Below are 16,109 nucleotides of genomic sequence, written 5' to 3'. Positions count from 1 at the left end.
CTCACAGTTCTGAGGTTTGAGATTAGAATCCAGACTCAAGCTGTTCTACCCGTGTTTGCAAGGGTTTTCTTCAGGTACTCAGGAGCTCGTTCCATGCATAAATTAATTAACTAAATTGCCCATAGGTGTGAATGTAAAGTGTGAATGCTTGTTGGTCTGTCAGGGCCCTGCGATTGGCTGGCGAACAGTCTAGGGTGTACCCCGGTCATCTTGAACCGGCGCCAACTCACCTGTGACAGCACTATAGAAAACGAATGAAAGGATGAAAACTTTTAACTGCTATTTGACATTATTCTCATTATAGACATAGACCATAATTAAGACCGAAAGGTAGGAGAACAGGTTCACGTGCATCTTTCCTCTGTTAAGGCGTGTTGTGTTTGCTCCACATTGCGGCGTGTCTCATTGTGGGTGGACGCATCAACCAGCGCACCTCTGTCCAGACCTGCTCGGTATGCAGCGGCAGCAGCCTTGTACCCGCTTCCCGGCCCTCGCTTTCCCAGCAAGCCACTTGCGTGCACAAAAAGACATCAAAGTTCATACTAGACGTTGACATTTCCATGCTTGCGTCGAGTTAACTATCAGGAATGTAATTCATCTTGTTTTTTTTTTACTCAAGTTCGGTTGAGAGTGCGCTGCTGACAGGTGTACATCTGAAGATAAACACTGACGAGAAATCTCTCTTTCATTGACCACGCAACACTGCTTGTTCGCCTTCTGTTCTCATCAGTTCGCTCTGGATATTCTGCTAGATTTACACATTTGTCTGAATGAAAAGTGAAAAATAGAAGAGAATACCACTTTCCATGTCTGGTCAGGCATCAAATTGCTCACGTACGCACACACGTACGCACGCACGCACGCACGCACGCACGCACGCACGCACGCACACACACACACACACACACACACACACACTCACACACAGGCACACACCAAAACAAGAGCAGCAGCTACAGGATGATGCATCTCAAATATGCCGGCAAAAACGGGATCAGCAGGCCGCACACACACTCGCTTTTTGAAATCGTAGGGTTTAAATATACAGTAGTCACCATATAACCAGTAATTCATATTGACACACATTTGTTCAATAAAAAACAAAGGTTTGTGTGTCGTTTATCGGTTCACGTTTTGCATAAAGTTTTGAAATTTCACAATCACTCTATCCTAGCTATCTGATTGAATCGTTGGCTTGTTAGATTGAGAAATTAAATGAAAATAAATCATCGCTTTCCAGTAATAAGCAAAGATCCCCCAAGTTTGTAAGGGAAATACTGCAAAAAAGTATTTTCTGCATTTTAAAATGTGGAGATTTTTATCATGACGACTTCCCTAAGCATGTTAAGAAATATAAACATAAATTAAACTATAATACCTCATCTTACAATGTAAGAATGCCCAACCATCCATTTTCTATAGCACTTGTTCTCATTAGGGTCACGGGGGATGCTGGAGTCTGTTCCTGCTTACTTTGGGGCAGAGGTGGGGTACAACCTGCACCGGATGCCAGCCAATTGCAACATTTTCAGTACGTACAATCTATGGTGTAAAGAGGACGTCAACACATCTGTCAGCTCAAAATTCATCTTAGTAGTGCACAACTCCGAGTAGCATTACAATAGAGCACTGCCAAGGAGACAGGAGTTCAGCACATTCCGAAAAAGAAATTCTCCCATCCTCATTGAAATATTCATTGGTACTTTTCCACACAGTCAATCAAGGAAATACACTGCAAAATAACAGGTAAGGTTTTTAATTGATTACATTACAAAATGTCAGAATTGAACTACTTAGTAATCATTCAAATCATTTCTTCTACCTTAAAAGTGGCTCTTTCAAAATTACACATTTCCAGTAGCATTTTTGGTTGCTGACCGCATGACAAGATGATCTTTTCCTGACAAGCTCCAGATGCTGCCTCTCAGCATGTCCCAGTGTAACGTTTGAGAGCTTTTGAGAAGGAGCTATCTGCAATTTCCTGTCCTCGTGACACACGGCCCCTTCCTACATTTAAAGAAATCGACTGCTGTTCGCTTCATACGTTTTAAAACAATCTTGTGACTATGCTTTGAATGCTGCAGTTTTAGTTATCCATAGGATTTTTTCCATTAAAATAATTAACCATTAATTTAGTAAGTGCACTTTTTCTACATTATTAATATTGTAAAGTGCTGCAGCCAAATGCAGATGTGCTCATCCTCTGTTGTTGTTTTTTTCTTTGGTTCTGCGTGTGTGTGTGTGTGTGTGGTTGGTATTTATTAATGGGATATTGAATGTGTTGCAGATTTGCTTTTTAGAATTCTACACAAGGGTGACGTGCTATTTGCAAAGGAAACCGGGGGTGGGGAGGTTCGAGTCGAGATGTTTCCGCACACAGAGAGAAATGTTGCTCGGAGTGTGGTTTAACAGACAGGAAGTAGGTGTTCTGCACTGGTTTTCCTGAGACTGCCTAACACGCTGGTCAGTTTGTGTGTGTTACTTATGCTTTACCGTTTGTATCCATACTGTACCTGGTCTTTGTTTTATATATAACATTTTTCAATGTGTTGCGGAGGCCTCATCTTACTTTAAACAGCCACTTTATCGCTGGGCACAGAAAAAAGAAAACACGCATCCTTGTCTCTCTGAGCTGGAGTGGAAAAGTACAAGGTTTGCAGGAGATCAGATTAAATTCCTCTCGTCTTTTTGGCCCTGGCACAGCGCACGGCCCCAAATGCCCCCGACGCGAGGCTCTGATGCGCACGCTGCTATTGTCTAGACGCCATTAAGCTTCTGGAGATGCACTTAGAGAGCATCGCAGCCACCTGGCCCACTGCCATTGTATCGCGAGCCCTTCACTCCACTCGACTGCGATGTGCAGTTTGCATGGCGCGACATGTTGTTGTGTTGCAAGTTAGCCTTAGATTGCAAAGGCTCTACAAAACAGGTATTAGTCTTTAGTGCAAGGTATTTTATCCGCTTCAATTAGCCAATACCTTTTTGCCCAATGGATTTCTATGATCTGTATTTAGTTAAGCATTTTGTTTTTACTCGTTTGCTAGATAACTTGTTCATGTTCAAGCTATTTTTTTGAACCTTTATGGAGTGGTGGGGCACTGGGAAAGCAAGAACTAGTTACAAATCAGGATTAAGCTGTGGGGCTCATTTTCTATAAACATTGAAAAATATGTCTAAAATTTTTTATTTTAGACATTTTTTCATAAGAATACATAGGAATTTTTTTTTTTTTTTTTTTTACCTTTGCCAAGGAAATTAGAGTTTTTGTTTTGTGCTTGTGTTGGCGGCACGGTGGCCGACTGGTTAACACGTCTGCCTCACAGTTCTGAGGACATGGTATTAAATCTGGCCTCGCCTGTGTAGAGTTTGCATGTTCTCCCACTGCCTTTGTGGGTTTTCTATGGGTACTCTGGTTTCCTCCCACAGCCCAAAAACATGCATGCTAGGTTAATTGAAGACTAAATTGCCCGTAGGTGTAAATGTCAGTGGGAATGGTTGTCCGTTTATACATGCCCTGCGATTGGCTGGCGACCAGTTCAGGGTGTACCCCACCTCTCGCCCGAAGTCAGCTGAGAAAGGCGCCAGCACACCCGCGACCCAGGTGAGGATAAGCGGTTCAGAAAATGGATGGATGGATGTTATTATGTTATGCATAAAATCTAATAATTGTGTTGATGAAATGTTATAAGCTAGATAACAATCCGTTGCATTTGGGTGGTGATACAGAATGAAATCTTTGATCCAGAGGTCTCGTTTTTTTGCATATTCATGGAACTTTATATTTTTATTCATGAGCTGAGTCATGCTTTGCCCAGAAGAACACCGGGATTTTCCTTGACGCTTGCTACTTGTTACGTCGTTTGGTGACAAATGAGTACAAGCTGCCAAAAAGAAATGATCTCCATCCCATGCTGCCCACACTGGCTATCGCTGGGCTGCAGCAATGAGCATCATATCATTGAGTCATTTCCCTGACAGGAAACCAAGTGGAACATGCGAAAACAGCGCCTGTGCTGACAATGCTCAATAACATTGTGGTGGAAAGCGCATATGGTATCTGCCAGGAGGCTTTAGGAAATATTTTTTTTTCCCTTTTCATGGAAATGTTTTTCTTTGTTGGTAGAGTGTCTGGGTGATGAATGGCAGCTGCATTTGTCAGTCAATGTCTTTACAGGACACTAGAGAAAAGTCACGTTGTTGGCTTAGTCCCGTTGAAACAGACTTTTAAACAAGCTTAAACCGAGTATACTGAAATACCGCAGCAAGTATGAGCGTGGCATCTCACTATTATTCTGTCAACCAGGTTGGCAGATAAAGCACAGCATATTGCTGTCCTTGTTGTTATCATTGTTGGCTCATAAGATCTGTTCCACTGTAGAAGTTGCCTTGGCAGTTTTTTTTTAAGCATATGGACATGCTCAACATATGTTGGATGTTAACACTTGATCTCTGTTGTCGGTTGATGATAGGAGTAATTTGACTTTGCAGGAAGAGTCATGGTGGCGCAAGATATTCTGCGATACCTCCTAAACGAACAATGATATAGCAATACATACTTTAATGCTGTGATGCACATAAGACAAGCAATGACGCAGGAATAGTTAAGACAATGCATAATATGGGGCGATTTCTTCCTAATGAACAATGATAATAATAATGCATGTATATAATGTAATGATAGACGCTAGAATAGTTACTGCAATGCATGATACTCTGCGTTGATACTGGAATAGTCATGATGATGCGTGATTTAATGTGATACCTTTCAAACAAACAGTGATGCTGGAATAGTCAAGACAATGCATGAAATGTTGTGATGCCAGAAAGAATTCCCAGCAGTGCTGCATTGCCTCCAAGATGAACAATGATACTGGAATAGTGAAGATAGTGCATGATCTGCTGCATTACCTTCAAAACAAACAGCGGTATAGCGATATATGACAGGGACTGCAGTACATGCTAGTACATGGTGCCCTTAAAAGAAACATTCACGCTGGACGAGTCAAGACAGTGTAAAGACTGCCAAACGAACAATGATGTAACAATATATCACTGCAGTGCGTGCTATTCGTGCGTGCTATTCTTCAGTGCTTCTAAAAAAATCGTTGTAATGGTCAAAACAGCGAATAGTAAGCTTTGATGCCCTTAAGATATATAATAATGTACTGGAATAGTTGCGACAGTGCATCATATGCTGCAATGCCTCCAAGAAGAACAATGATACTGAAATAGTCACAAGAGTGCATGATACTGTATGTCCAGGAATAGTGCAGCACTTCATAGTATGCTTTTAGCTCAGCTATTAAATCCTCTTCAGGCTATTCCTGTTGCAGGTGTTCAATCTCTACCTGTGAGAGATGTTTTTTTAAAATTTAGAAACAGAAAGAAACAAAATAATTTAAAACCAGATAAAAAGCCTTTTGTCTGATATCTCCATTGCCTTCAAAATGGTACCACCCCTAGAAAAGTAGAATTTGTTTTGTAACTTGATCTGAAAGTGGCTGATAAATCGAGTTTAGCCGGCCCAGGTCCTTCTCTCTCGCATCCCGCAATGTTTGCACTCACCACATGCAGATTGAGTCACTGCAGAGTCATTCTGCTGTCTTAAATTGCCTCCTTTCATGGTCAACAATGAGCTCAGCTGAGGAGAATAAAGCAAAAAAAAAAAAAAAGGGTGGGGTGGTGGTGTAGGGCCTTCTGGGAATGCTCCATTTGTTCATGTATCCTGACTCTAATTGGTTGTTATTGCAACTGGCAACAACAGTGGCCATACTGTTTGGGGTGGAGCCGGACATTGTTTGCTACGTAGTCTGCCTCGGTCTCTGCATCACTTTTCCCTAAAAAGTCTGATAAACTATCAATTTAACCGAAAGGAAAAACAAACTTGCGTACTCTTAAATCTAGATGAACATTAGCATCAAACAGATTGGAATAATTTCCTCTGCGGCCTGGTGTTTGCGTCCGCTAAATCAGTGCTCAGTTAAATTAAATTTGCTGGAGGCTATCAGTCTTGTGTGCATATCTGTAATGGGAGGTTTACAACACCAACAGCTGATGAGATTTTGGTCTATTTATAGCACTGCAACTGCATCTTGACTAAAGGACTTGCCAGTCAAGAGCAATTACAAACAAGTCAACTATAATGAATGTTCCATGTGCTATTACTCTCAACACCTTAGACCACAGGTGTCAAACTGGTGGCTAGCGGGCCAGATCCGGCCCGGCACATCATTTTGTGTGGCCCGCGAAAGCAAATCAAAATCGCTAATTGTGTTCTGGTGTAATACCATTGTGATATTTACAAGCATTTTTTTTTTGTTACCAATCCAATTTGAAAAGAAATGTAACAGTTGAAAAATAGTTTTATAGGCTTCTGATTTCAAAACTGGTTATTCATCAATGTGTTGTGTATACTGTAATTACAGTGTATGAGTTAGTCTTTCATTTATATGGGTTTACAGTCGTAGCGGCCCTCCGAGGGAAGTCATAACTGCGATGTGGCCCGTAACAATAATGAGTTTGACACCCCTGCCTTAGACGTTTGGACTTGTGAGCTTAAAGTTGGACTAAATAACAATTTAGATGTTGCATACAGTATAACAATGCTGTGGCTACATTTTTGTAAAGAAATAATTTTTTTTCATCATCTGAAACAATGTAAAAGAGCAAAAATAAAAAGCAAATACTGTAATTTCTCGTGTATAAGGCGCACCCATGTATAATACGCACCCCCAATGTTGACCTCAAAATTCTGGAAAACCCTTCTACCTATGTATAATGCATTTTTACAATGCATGATTTTGCTTCTAGCCATATGATTAAAACATGAAGTATTATCTGTATTTTGTTAGTTTTTTTCTTTTTGTAATTAATTATTCTGTAGTTCAGCACTTTATTTGAACACGTAATCCTTTTTTAAATTTACATGCTCTTATTTTGAAATTCACAGCCCTACTTTTATTTAGTAAATTAGAAAACACACAGTTGTGCTCATGTTTGATTACCCCGGCAGAATTTTTAAGATGGCTACAATTCCTTTAAGAAAACATGAAGAACCAGGCGAAACACCTTTAATTTTATTTTAATGGGATTCAAATTAAACGGTCAAGCATTTCAGAAAAGCATTATCATTCAACAATACATAACCATAAAGAAATTAATGATGGTTGTTGTTCAGTCATCAATCATATTTAAAAAAAAAATTATGAGCACAACTGTACATATATGCAGTTATACGTACCCCTGTCATATTGGAATGAAAGTGTAGGCTACACCTTTTTTTGTAACCACTAGGTGGCGGTGGCATTTTGGAATGAAAGTGTACAGCTTTTTTATAACCACTAGATGGCAGCATACATTTATAAAATGTGAATGTTTTTCCCATTTGCCCCTATACCTATGTATAATGCACATTATTGACAAAATGAAATATATATAAATACTGCAATAAAATCATAAACATACAGAGACAAAACCAAAAAGCCCAACATTATGAAAATCCTGAACAAATAATAATAATATAAAAATAAAATATAATAACTTAAATTATAAGCCTTATAATATATAAAATTCATAAAAATATTTAAAATAGATAAATACATCTGTAATTATATATATGTAGTGTATTTTTTTTTTATATTCCTGAAAACATACAAAAACACACCCAAATCCCATGCCTGCTAACTTGACTGCATCATCAATCACATTATTAGGTCAGCCATCTGTTCAATGATTAAGTGACAAGGCATTTGCCTGTTGTTAGGTTTTTAGCACCGTAATTCAGAGCATGTGTTCAGTCAGTTCCACATTCCAGATGACATGCTTGGACGCTTCCTTGTCATCTGGTTCCATAATCACGCTTTTAAAACGCTCCGGTCCCACTCTGCGCTCTATTTACTTTGTGGGCTATTATGCATTGACGAACATCCCGGCGCGACTCCTCCCTTCGGCCTCCTCCTCCTCCTCCTCCTCGTCTTCCTCGTCTCTTCATGACTGCAGCAGTTCAGCCTCTTCGTCGGGACAAGGCAGCTGTTCTCATGTGTGCAGGATAATGTGCAGCCCGCCTCTCGCTAATGGATGCCTCTCTCTGGGCTAGCACCATACCAACTGGGTCGTCCTTTGTAATGCCCGGATGAAAAACACATATGGAACGCTGTTTGAGCATTTTTTCGATATTCTTGATAACCATCTTAAGGTCCATGTACATGTATGCTGTTTGTTATCACTAGTCAGTAGTGTTGGGGAGTAACTAATTACATGTAACTCGATTTAATAATTTAATTACAAAATGTATGTTATCATAACCCATTACATGACTGAGAGTAAATGTGTAATGAAATTACAGTTGCTTTTGGAAATTTCTATGTTTACAGTTTGTTTACATTTGAAAAAAAGCTTGCAAAAGCTCAGATTATTATTATTTTTTTTCACATCACATCTTCCTTCTTAAACCGACGCTTATGATTGACTCGCTCTGGTCATGTGCCATTCTGCCGTAATCTCAAACATGACATATTTTTCCAAATATGACCTTAATGTGCCACCATGTGGTGGAATCTACTAGTTTGAACATTTGAAAAGGTTAGACTCATAGTTAAACTTTTGAACACATAAAAGATCACTGACTGTTAAACAGCTTCGTCTTTATAATTTTGGACTTTATGGAATATTTACGTACCTGGGTTGTCATAAGAAGCGATATTGTCTAAATTGTGCACATTTGTCATTATGTCAACATGGCATGGTATGGTGGTTTTCATGTACACATGTAATGCAACAAACACATTTTTAATTATGTATTTACATTTCATCATGTTTTGTTATCAGTTTATTATTTGCGTGAAGAACAAATATGTGGTTATCACCAAAATAATGATCTATGGTTTTCAGAGACTTTTTTTAGAGGAAACATCCAAAGGTCCTGTTTAGAGGTGCAACAATTAATTGATTAATCAAGAACTAAGTCATTATCCAATTAATCAACAACTATTTTTGATAGTTGATTCATCATTCAGGTACCTGGTTGAACATAAAATGGTCAAAATCCTCTGATTTCAGCTTCTCGACAGTAAATATTCTCAGATTTCTGTAGTCCTCCATGAAAGCATATTTAATCAAAATTAGACATTTACAAACATCTGCTTTTACTTTGGACAGCAATGATCAACATTTTTACAGATTTTCTGACAGATGTTTCGGACCAAACCAGTATTTGAGTCATAATCAATTTGTGATGCATTTTCTGCACTGTCAATTTGAAATAATATCCTGTTTTTAAATAAAGTGATCAAAATGTATTTTTTTTCATCCGATTCACCGATTAATATAAAAATAATAATTGACAGATTAATCAATTATTAAAATAATCGTTAGTTGCAGCCATACTGTTGATGCATTCATTAGAACTTATGAAAATGAATCAAAATGTAATCAAATTTAATTAGTTATATTACTTTGAGAAAGTAATTGTAATAGTTGCACTACTATTACAATTTCAAGAGGGTCACTTGTACAACAATTGTAAACAAAAACATTCCCCAAGTAATATTCCCAACACTGTTAGTAAGACAATTAGGTGCACAGGTAAAATTACTCGGGAGCCCTAGTAGAATGACTGTGTTTCGAGTTTTCTTTACACTACTAGTGCCACTTTTGTCTTACTAGTATGTAACTAAACCTTACTAATAAATTAACATGCTGCACTAGCAATACTGCTCAGCTCAGCTACTAGGCATGTGCCACACACTACAGTAGTAGCCTCCTGTACTCTATTAGGATCACCAAAATACCCAGTAGTAGTTTTGTCTCACTAGTAACATGTATTGTAGTTGTCCTACTAGTGTGCAGTAATGGGAAAAAAGTTACTAGTAAGACAGTTGTTCTACTAGTGCGCTCTAGTTGTTCTACTAGTACACTAAATTGTTTTACTAGTGAGGACTAAGAGTGTACTAGTACCTTAGGATGGCTATCAAGGATATTGAATAAATGCTCAAACGCCTTACCATCAAGCCGTTTCGAGGACAGCTATGACCTACTACTAGGCCTTTTACTAGTGACATAAAATTCTACTAGTTACATATATCATTTCACAAGTAGTATTAGTAGCATACAGATGTCAACTAGTGCACGGTTTTGCTTCACTAGTAACAATTAGTTGTCCTACTAGTGACATGATAAGATTCTACTTGTTAACATCTAGCACTTCACTAGTGGTGCTAGTAGCATGCAGATGTCAACTAGTGCCAAGTTTTGCTCCACTAGTAACATGTAGTTGTGCTACTATTATGCCAAAGTTGTCCTACTAGTGTGCAGTAAATCATTCAGTAGTGAAAGGCAATTTGGGGAAAATGTTGCTAGTGAGACGTTCTACTAGTGCTGTGAATTGTCTTATGAAAAAGAGCGTAGTACATGGAGTACATGGACCTCCAGCTAGATGTCAAGGACATTGAATAAATGCTCAAACGGCTTTCCATACATACTGTACATGTGTAGCCTGATCAAATCAAAGCACGACTTCTTTCACCAGCGTAGTGCCCCTAATTGTACGCCGATTGTTGAATATTTTGGGTCAAAATGTCAAATGTCCTGCTGGGATTATTCGCTGCAAGATGAGCTGTGAAACAGCAAAGCCACTTCTTTTGCCAGCAAAGTGTCTGTTTTGGCCAGCACGGTGTTCTAATTTTTTTTTTTTTTTTTTTTTACACATTTTTGGTCAGCAAATCAATCCAGATTTGTAGAGTGAAACTCCTTTTCCACCAGTACAGTGACCCCGTTTTTATACAAATTTCCACACGGTTTGGGGGGCGGGGGAATCAACTGGGTCAATCAGTCAGACATTTATGGGTCAAAATCACCACCACAGATTTATGCATTCATTTTTTGATTTCAGGCATCTTGGGTAAAAACTCAAGACACTGCCTGTTAAAGACCAGTTGGACAGCGGAAGCTTCATTTATCACCAGCATTTTTGACCACAAACTGTACGTTTTTGTATACATTTGGAGTCAAAATCAACAGAATCAATCTTTATTATAAACAGCTTGGTTGTCAGGGCAAGCTGTACAGAAGAGTTTAGCATTTCTCTCACACATTTGGGTCAAAACCAACAAAGTTGGCACCTATATTAAAAAAGAAAACTACGCCTGACTGGCAAGAATATGCACCATGTACCTGGAGGTTCAAAGCCAACCTGCTTGTTATACGTATGCACACAGAGGTGCTATTAAGACCAACCAAATGTCCTACAGATTTGACTGACATGTAGTCATTTGTCAAGCCTATTTTGTTTACCTCCTTTTACTCATTGATTGAAAACTCAAGTAACCAGACTTAGAACCAGTTCGGGAAAAGCTCCAGATGACAAGCACATTTGTCTGCACAGACAGCAAGAGGCCTTCCTTTTATCACTGCTACTTTTCTGCAACTGACCCCCCTGGGCTCCTCCCCACGCACATTTAACTACTCGTCTGCGTGCTTTTCCATGCCTGGCGCCCGTTCCCATCCCCCTCTTGTGTGACTCCACCTTGGGCCTGCAACATTTACGAAGACAGTTCAAAGCAAATATTCTCCGCCCCGCAGCAGCGGGTAAAGCAAAGTGCGTGTGCGCGTGTCTTTGTGTATGTGTGTGACCTCCAGTTCCACTTTGGTGTCGGTGAAAGGTGTGTGTGTGTGTGTGTGTGCGTGTGGCCCTGGGCTTTATTAATTCGTGAACCCACTCCAGCCACTCCCACCACTCCCATCATCCTGCACTGAAACCTGCTTGTGCGTATCAGCCGCTTTGGCACACTCATGCAAACATACTCCTTATACTCCCCCTCCCCACCGGCACATCACTCCGGCAACAGCCCGAGGGTATCCAGTGCAGCATCACAAGGGCGAGCTCTCACCCTGGTGTTTGTGTGTGGTGGAGGCTTCATTCAGGCCCCATGCAGATCATGTGATGAAAACATGATGCCCATAAGTGAACTCCATCACGAAGGGGCCAAGTGGGGATTGGGGGGGGGGGTTAACGATAAGGAGGGTCTCTTTCCAGAACAGAAATGGTTGTCAATTAAAAAAGGAAATGTTTCTATATTTTCGTTCTGAATCAACAAAGTCGAGCTGTACAACAAACAAACAAAATCTTTTGCCAGCTTCTCGCTTTTTTATGATTTATTTTCAACAGTGGTGTCTTCCTTGGTCGTTTCACATGAAGTCCGCTTTGGCTCAAACAACGACGGAAAGTGCGATCTCACGCTGGTGTACCTTGACCTTGGAGTTCACCTTTTAATTTTTTTGGGAGGTTGTTCTGGGCTCTTTTGTTACTATTCTTATTATCTGTCTGTAATCACATGAACACAAGCTGCTTGGAGATGGTCTTATAGCCTTTACCTTGAATGTGCTTGTCTATAATTTTCTTTTCTAGGACAACTCTCTCCTTTGCTTCTTCTGGTCCACATTTCGTGTGGTACACATCATGTCACCAAACAGGACAGCGATTACTCGTCACCCTTTGAATAGGCCGACTGACGGATTACAAGTTTGAAGACACCTGTGAAGCTAATTAGAGGACACACCTTGTTTGAGCATGTGCCTATGATGAAATTATTTGTATGACTTTGTTTTTTAAATGAAATAATTCTGTTGAACCACAATTCAAAAGCAAAGTCTGATTTTCATGGGTTAATTCTCATTATTATTAATAAATAAATAAATAAAAATTATATCTGTGACCACTGGGGGTTATTCTTTCACTAACAGAGGGGTACCAACAATTTTGTCCAAGTCTGTAGGTCAGATTTAGCTCAATTTTTTAAAAAAACATGAAGGACCAGCAGTAGAGGACCTATTCTTTCACAAGCAAAGTTGCTTTTTTGTGCAAATTATTATCTATCATATTTTCCTTTCTTTTAATTATTATTTTTTTTAAATTAAGAGTCAGTTGTCATTAAAAAAAAGTAGGCCTTTGGAGAAACAGCTGTACATTTAAACCACTTCTTTTGCCAGCAAAACCTTCTTTTGGCATCATAGAACACAGACTCTTACACTGATTTTGCATCGTTTGTATCAAAATCAATAAAGTCAGTCCTAATTCTATATTGCTCGTCAAATTCCAGTTGTAGAGCCTCCAAATCAACCAAGTAAATCCTGATTTTTAAAAACGGGGCAGCTGTACACAGTGGAACTCTCTCTTTTGCTGACAAAGGGTCTTCTTTGCCAGCGTTGTACTCCAATGTTTATTAAGATTATAGCTTGACGCTTTAACAAGCTGCTTCTTAATGTGTTTGTAGTTTGAAGTGGTGCACAGCTGCTTACTACTACTACTACTACTACTATTACCACGACATTTGACACTAAAAATATTACTGTCTTCATGCGAGCAGAATTGTCTTTGTGAGTACACCATAAGGTGAGACACAGGTCAAATTAATCATATAAATGATCAATGTGTTTGTATGAGGGTTGTTTTCAGAACTAATCTTTCTAAATATCCGTTTTGTTTGAAACTGTTAAAATGAGTGCGATAGCAGTGCTGACACTGAAATTTCAAGCTGTCTGTAGACAAATCCCCTGACCTCATCCTGTCTCTTCTTCCGGTTTTCCAGGTGTAGATGCTCCAGGTGGATCCCGAGCGGGACCAGGCTGCTTCCAGCAGGGCCAGGCTGATCTTCTAAATCTCAGCTCGGGGGTCCCTGAAGAGAAGGCCAGACTCGGAGACCATTTTGCGCTGTGAACATCCGCGTCGGGCATCTGTAGGGGGCGCTATCCGTGCGAAGGAGCCAGAGTGGGCACCGCCATGACCACCGCAGTGCACCCAAATGAACTGGTGTTTGAATTTGCCAGTAACGGGATGGACGAAATCAACCAGGTTCGTATCTTGCAATGCTAGAAGAATTTCTCAGATTTTGTATTTATTTTTTGTCAAGTGGCTTACAAAAGTGATTTATCAGGTTGTTGTCGTTTGATGGTTCTGACGTCCGGGAAAGATGCTGCAGTTTTGATTGTTAACCAGTCATACAGGATTATACAATGACCACAAAAAATGGTGGCATATGGGCCAAGGAGGAAGTCCTTACAATTAGATGTAGATCCAGATAAAGGTGCGGAACAAGGAATTTCACTTTAGGCCATTACAGTCTGCTTGCATTGGTGCCATTCCTGTCAAAGGCAAATTCTGGCTATCTTTGACTGTTGGTACAGACTTTGTTTTGTGCATTACCATACTGCTTTCATCATGACAGCTTTAGGAAGTGGCATTTTTCCATCCATCCATTTTCTGAGCCGCTTCTCCTCACTAGGGTTGCGGGCGTGCTGGAGCCTATCCCAGCTGTCATCGGGCAGGAGGCGGGGTACACCCTGAACTGGTTGCAAGCCAATCCCAGGGCACATAGAAACAAACAACCATTCGCACTCACAGTCATGCCTACGGGTAATTTAGAGTCTCCAATTAATGCATGTTTTTGGGATGTGGGAGGAAACCGGAGTGCCCGGAGAAAACCCACGCAGGCACGGGGAGAACATGCAAACTCCACACAGGCGGGACCGGGGACTGAACCCCACACCTCAGAACTGTGAGGCTGACGCGCTAACCAGTCGTCCACCGTGCCAGTGGCATTTTTTTTAAATTTATTTTTTTAGCCTGTCCTGCTTGGTGGCTCGGTCTTGCAGAGTGGATGTATACATTTTATGATGGAACAGTTTTTTTTGTGCAACAGGGTTAGTAATTTTCTGCATTGGCACAGATCTGTGGTCAAATAAGAGCCAATGTATTGTGTTTTGTGTGGAAAAAAAATCCATTCCTAATTGTTTAGAACAAACTCAGATTCTTCAGTTGTCATGCGAGCTGATCTGGAAGGTTACATTTTGGTCCAAATCCAAATAAAGTTCCTGAACGTGGAATTTCACTTCGGCCGTTATCATACCTACTATTGCTGGTTATTGTTCTGCTGTTTGAGTAATATCACTTGATCAAGCCTTTTCTAAGATTCCATACTACAAAAAAAAGTATGTATGATTGTTGCTGATATCGGATCGGACCGATATTGGTATCGGACAAAATTCAACGCTGCAATATCGGTATCGAATCGGAAGTGAAAAAGTTGGATCGGGACAACCCTCTTGTATAGTATCCATTCATTTAGTTTTCTGCTTATACTTTAGACCACAGGTGTCAAACTGGTGGCCCGGGGGCCAAATCCGGCCCGCCACATCATTTTATGTGGCCCGCGAAAGCAAATCAAAATTGCTCATTGTGCTCTGATGTAATACCATTGAGATATGTGCAAGCATTTTTTTTGTTACAAATCCCCCTTTGAAAAGAAATATAATAGTTGAAAAACATCTTTTTAAAGGCGTCTGATTTCAAAACTGGCTATTCATCAATTTTTTGTGTATACTGTATGTAATTACAGTATATGAGGTAATCTTTCATTTATATAGGTTCACAGGGCGGCACGGTGGGCGACTGGTTAGAGCGTCAGCCTCACAGTTCTGAGGACCCGGGTTCAATCCCCGGCCCCGCCTGTGTGGAGTTTGCATGTTCTCCCCGTGCCTGTGTGGGTTTTCTCCGGGCACTCAGGTTTCCTCCCACATCCCAAAAAACATGCATTAATTGGAGACTCTAAATTGCCCGTAGGCCTGACTGTGAGTGCGAATGATTGTTTGTTTCTATGTGCCCTGCGATTGGCTGGCAACCAGTTCAGGGTGTACCCCGCCTCCTGCCCGATGACAGCTGGGATAGGCTCCAGCACGCCCGCGACCCTAGTGAGGAGAAGCGGCTCAGAAAATGGATGGATGGATGGATGGATGAAGGTTCACAGTTGTAGCGGCCCTCCGAGGGAAGTCATAACTACGATGTGGCCCGTGACGAAATTGAGTTTGACACCCCTGCTTTAGAGGGTCACAGGGAGCTGGAGCCTATCCCAGTCGCCTTTGGCTGAGAGTCAGGATACACCCTGGACTGGTCGACAGCCAGTCCCAGGCCACATATAGACAAACAAGCATTTTCGCCTCACATGGTCTTTAATGAACCTAACAGCATGCTTTGGAATGTGAGAGGCAGCCAGGACATCTTGACTGCGACTTGACTAACCTCTATTCCCCGCACGGTGGCCTACTGCTAGCACTTCCGC

The 16,109-nt window shown here is 40.6% G+C and overlaps 1 protein-coding gene across 5 annotated transcripts in view; it reads left to right on the top strand.

Annotated features, from left to right (window-relative positions):
- Positions 1-16,109, top strand: part of elf1 (E74-like ETS transcription factor 1) — a 68,758-nt gene that overhangs the window by 31,855 nt on the left and 20,794 nt on the right. For 4 of the 5 annotated variants that reach the window (XM_061786974.1, XM_061786973.1, XM_061786975.1 and 1 more), the window contains one exon: positions 13,584-13,846. In XM_061786974.1, coding sequence (XP_061642958.1) covers positions 13,775-13,846 — 72 coding nt within the window. In that variant the 5' untranslated portion in view covers positions 13,584-13,774. Of the gene's footprint in view, positions 1-3,579; positions 3,602-13,583; positions 13,847-16,109 lie in introns of those variants that run through there. The other variant, XM_061786978.1, reaches the window with a different exon arrangement.

The sequence above is a fragment of the Phyllopteryx taeniolatus genome, chromosome 10 (genome assembly GCF_024500385.1).
Source record: "Phyllopteryx taeniolatus isolate TA_2022b chromosome 10, UOR_Ptae_1.2, whole genome shotgun sequence".
Lineage (NCBI taxonomy): Eukaryota > Metazoa > Chordata > Actinopteri > Syngnathiformes > Syngnathidae > Phyllopteryx > Phyllopteryx taeniolatus.
The sequence above is the reverse complement of the archived record's forward strand: the minus strand, read 5'-3'. Positions and strand labels throughout refer to the sequence as shown.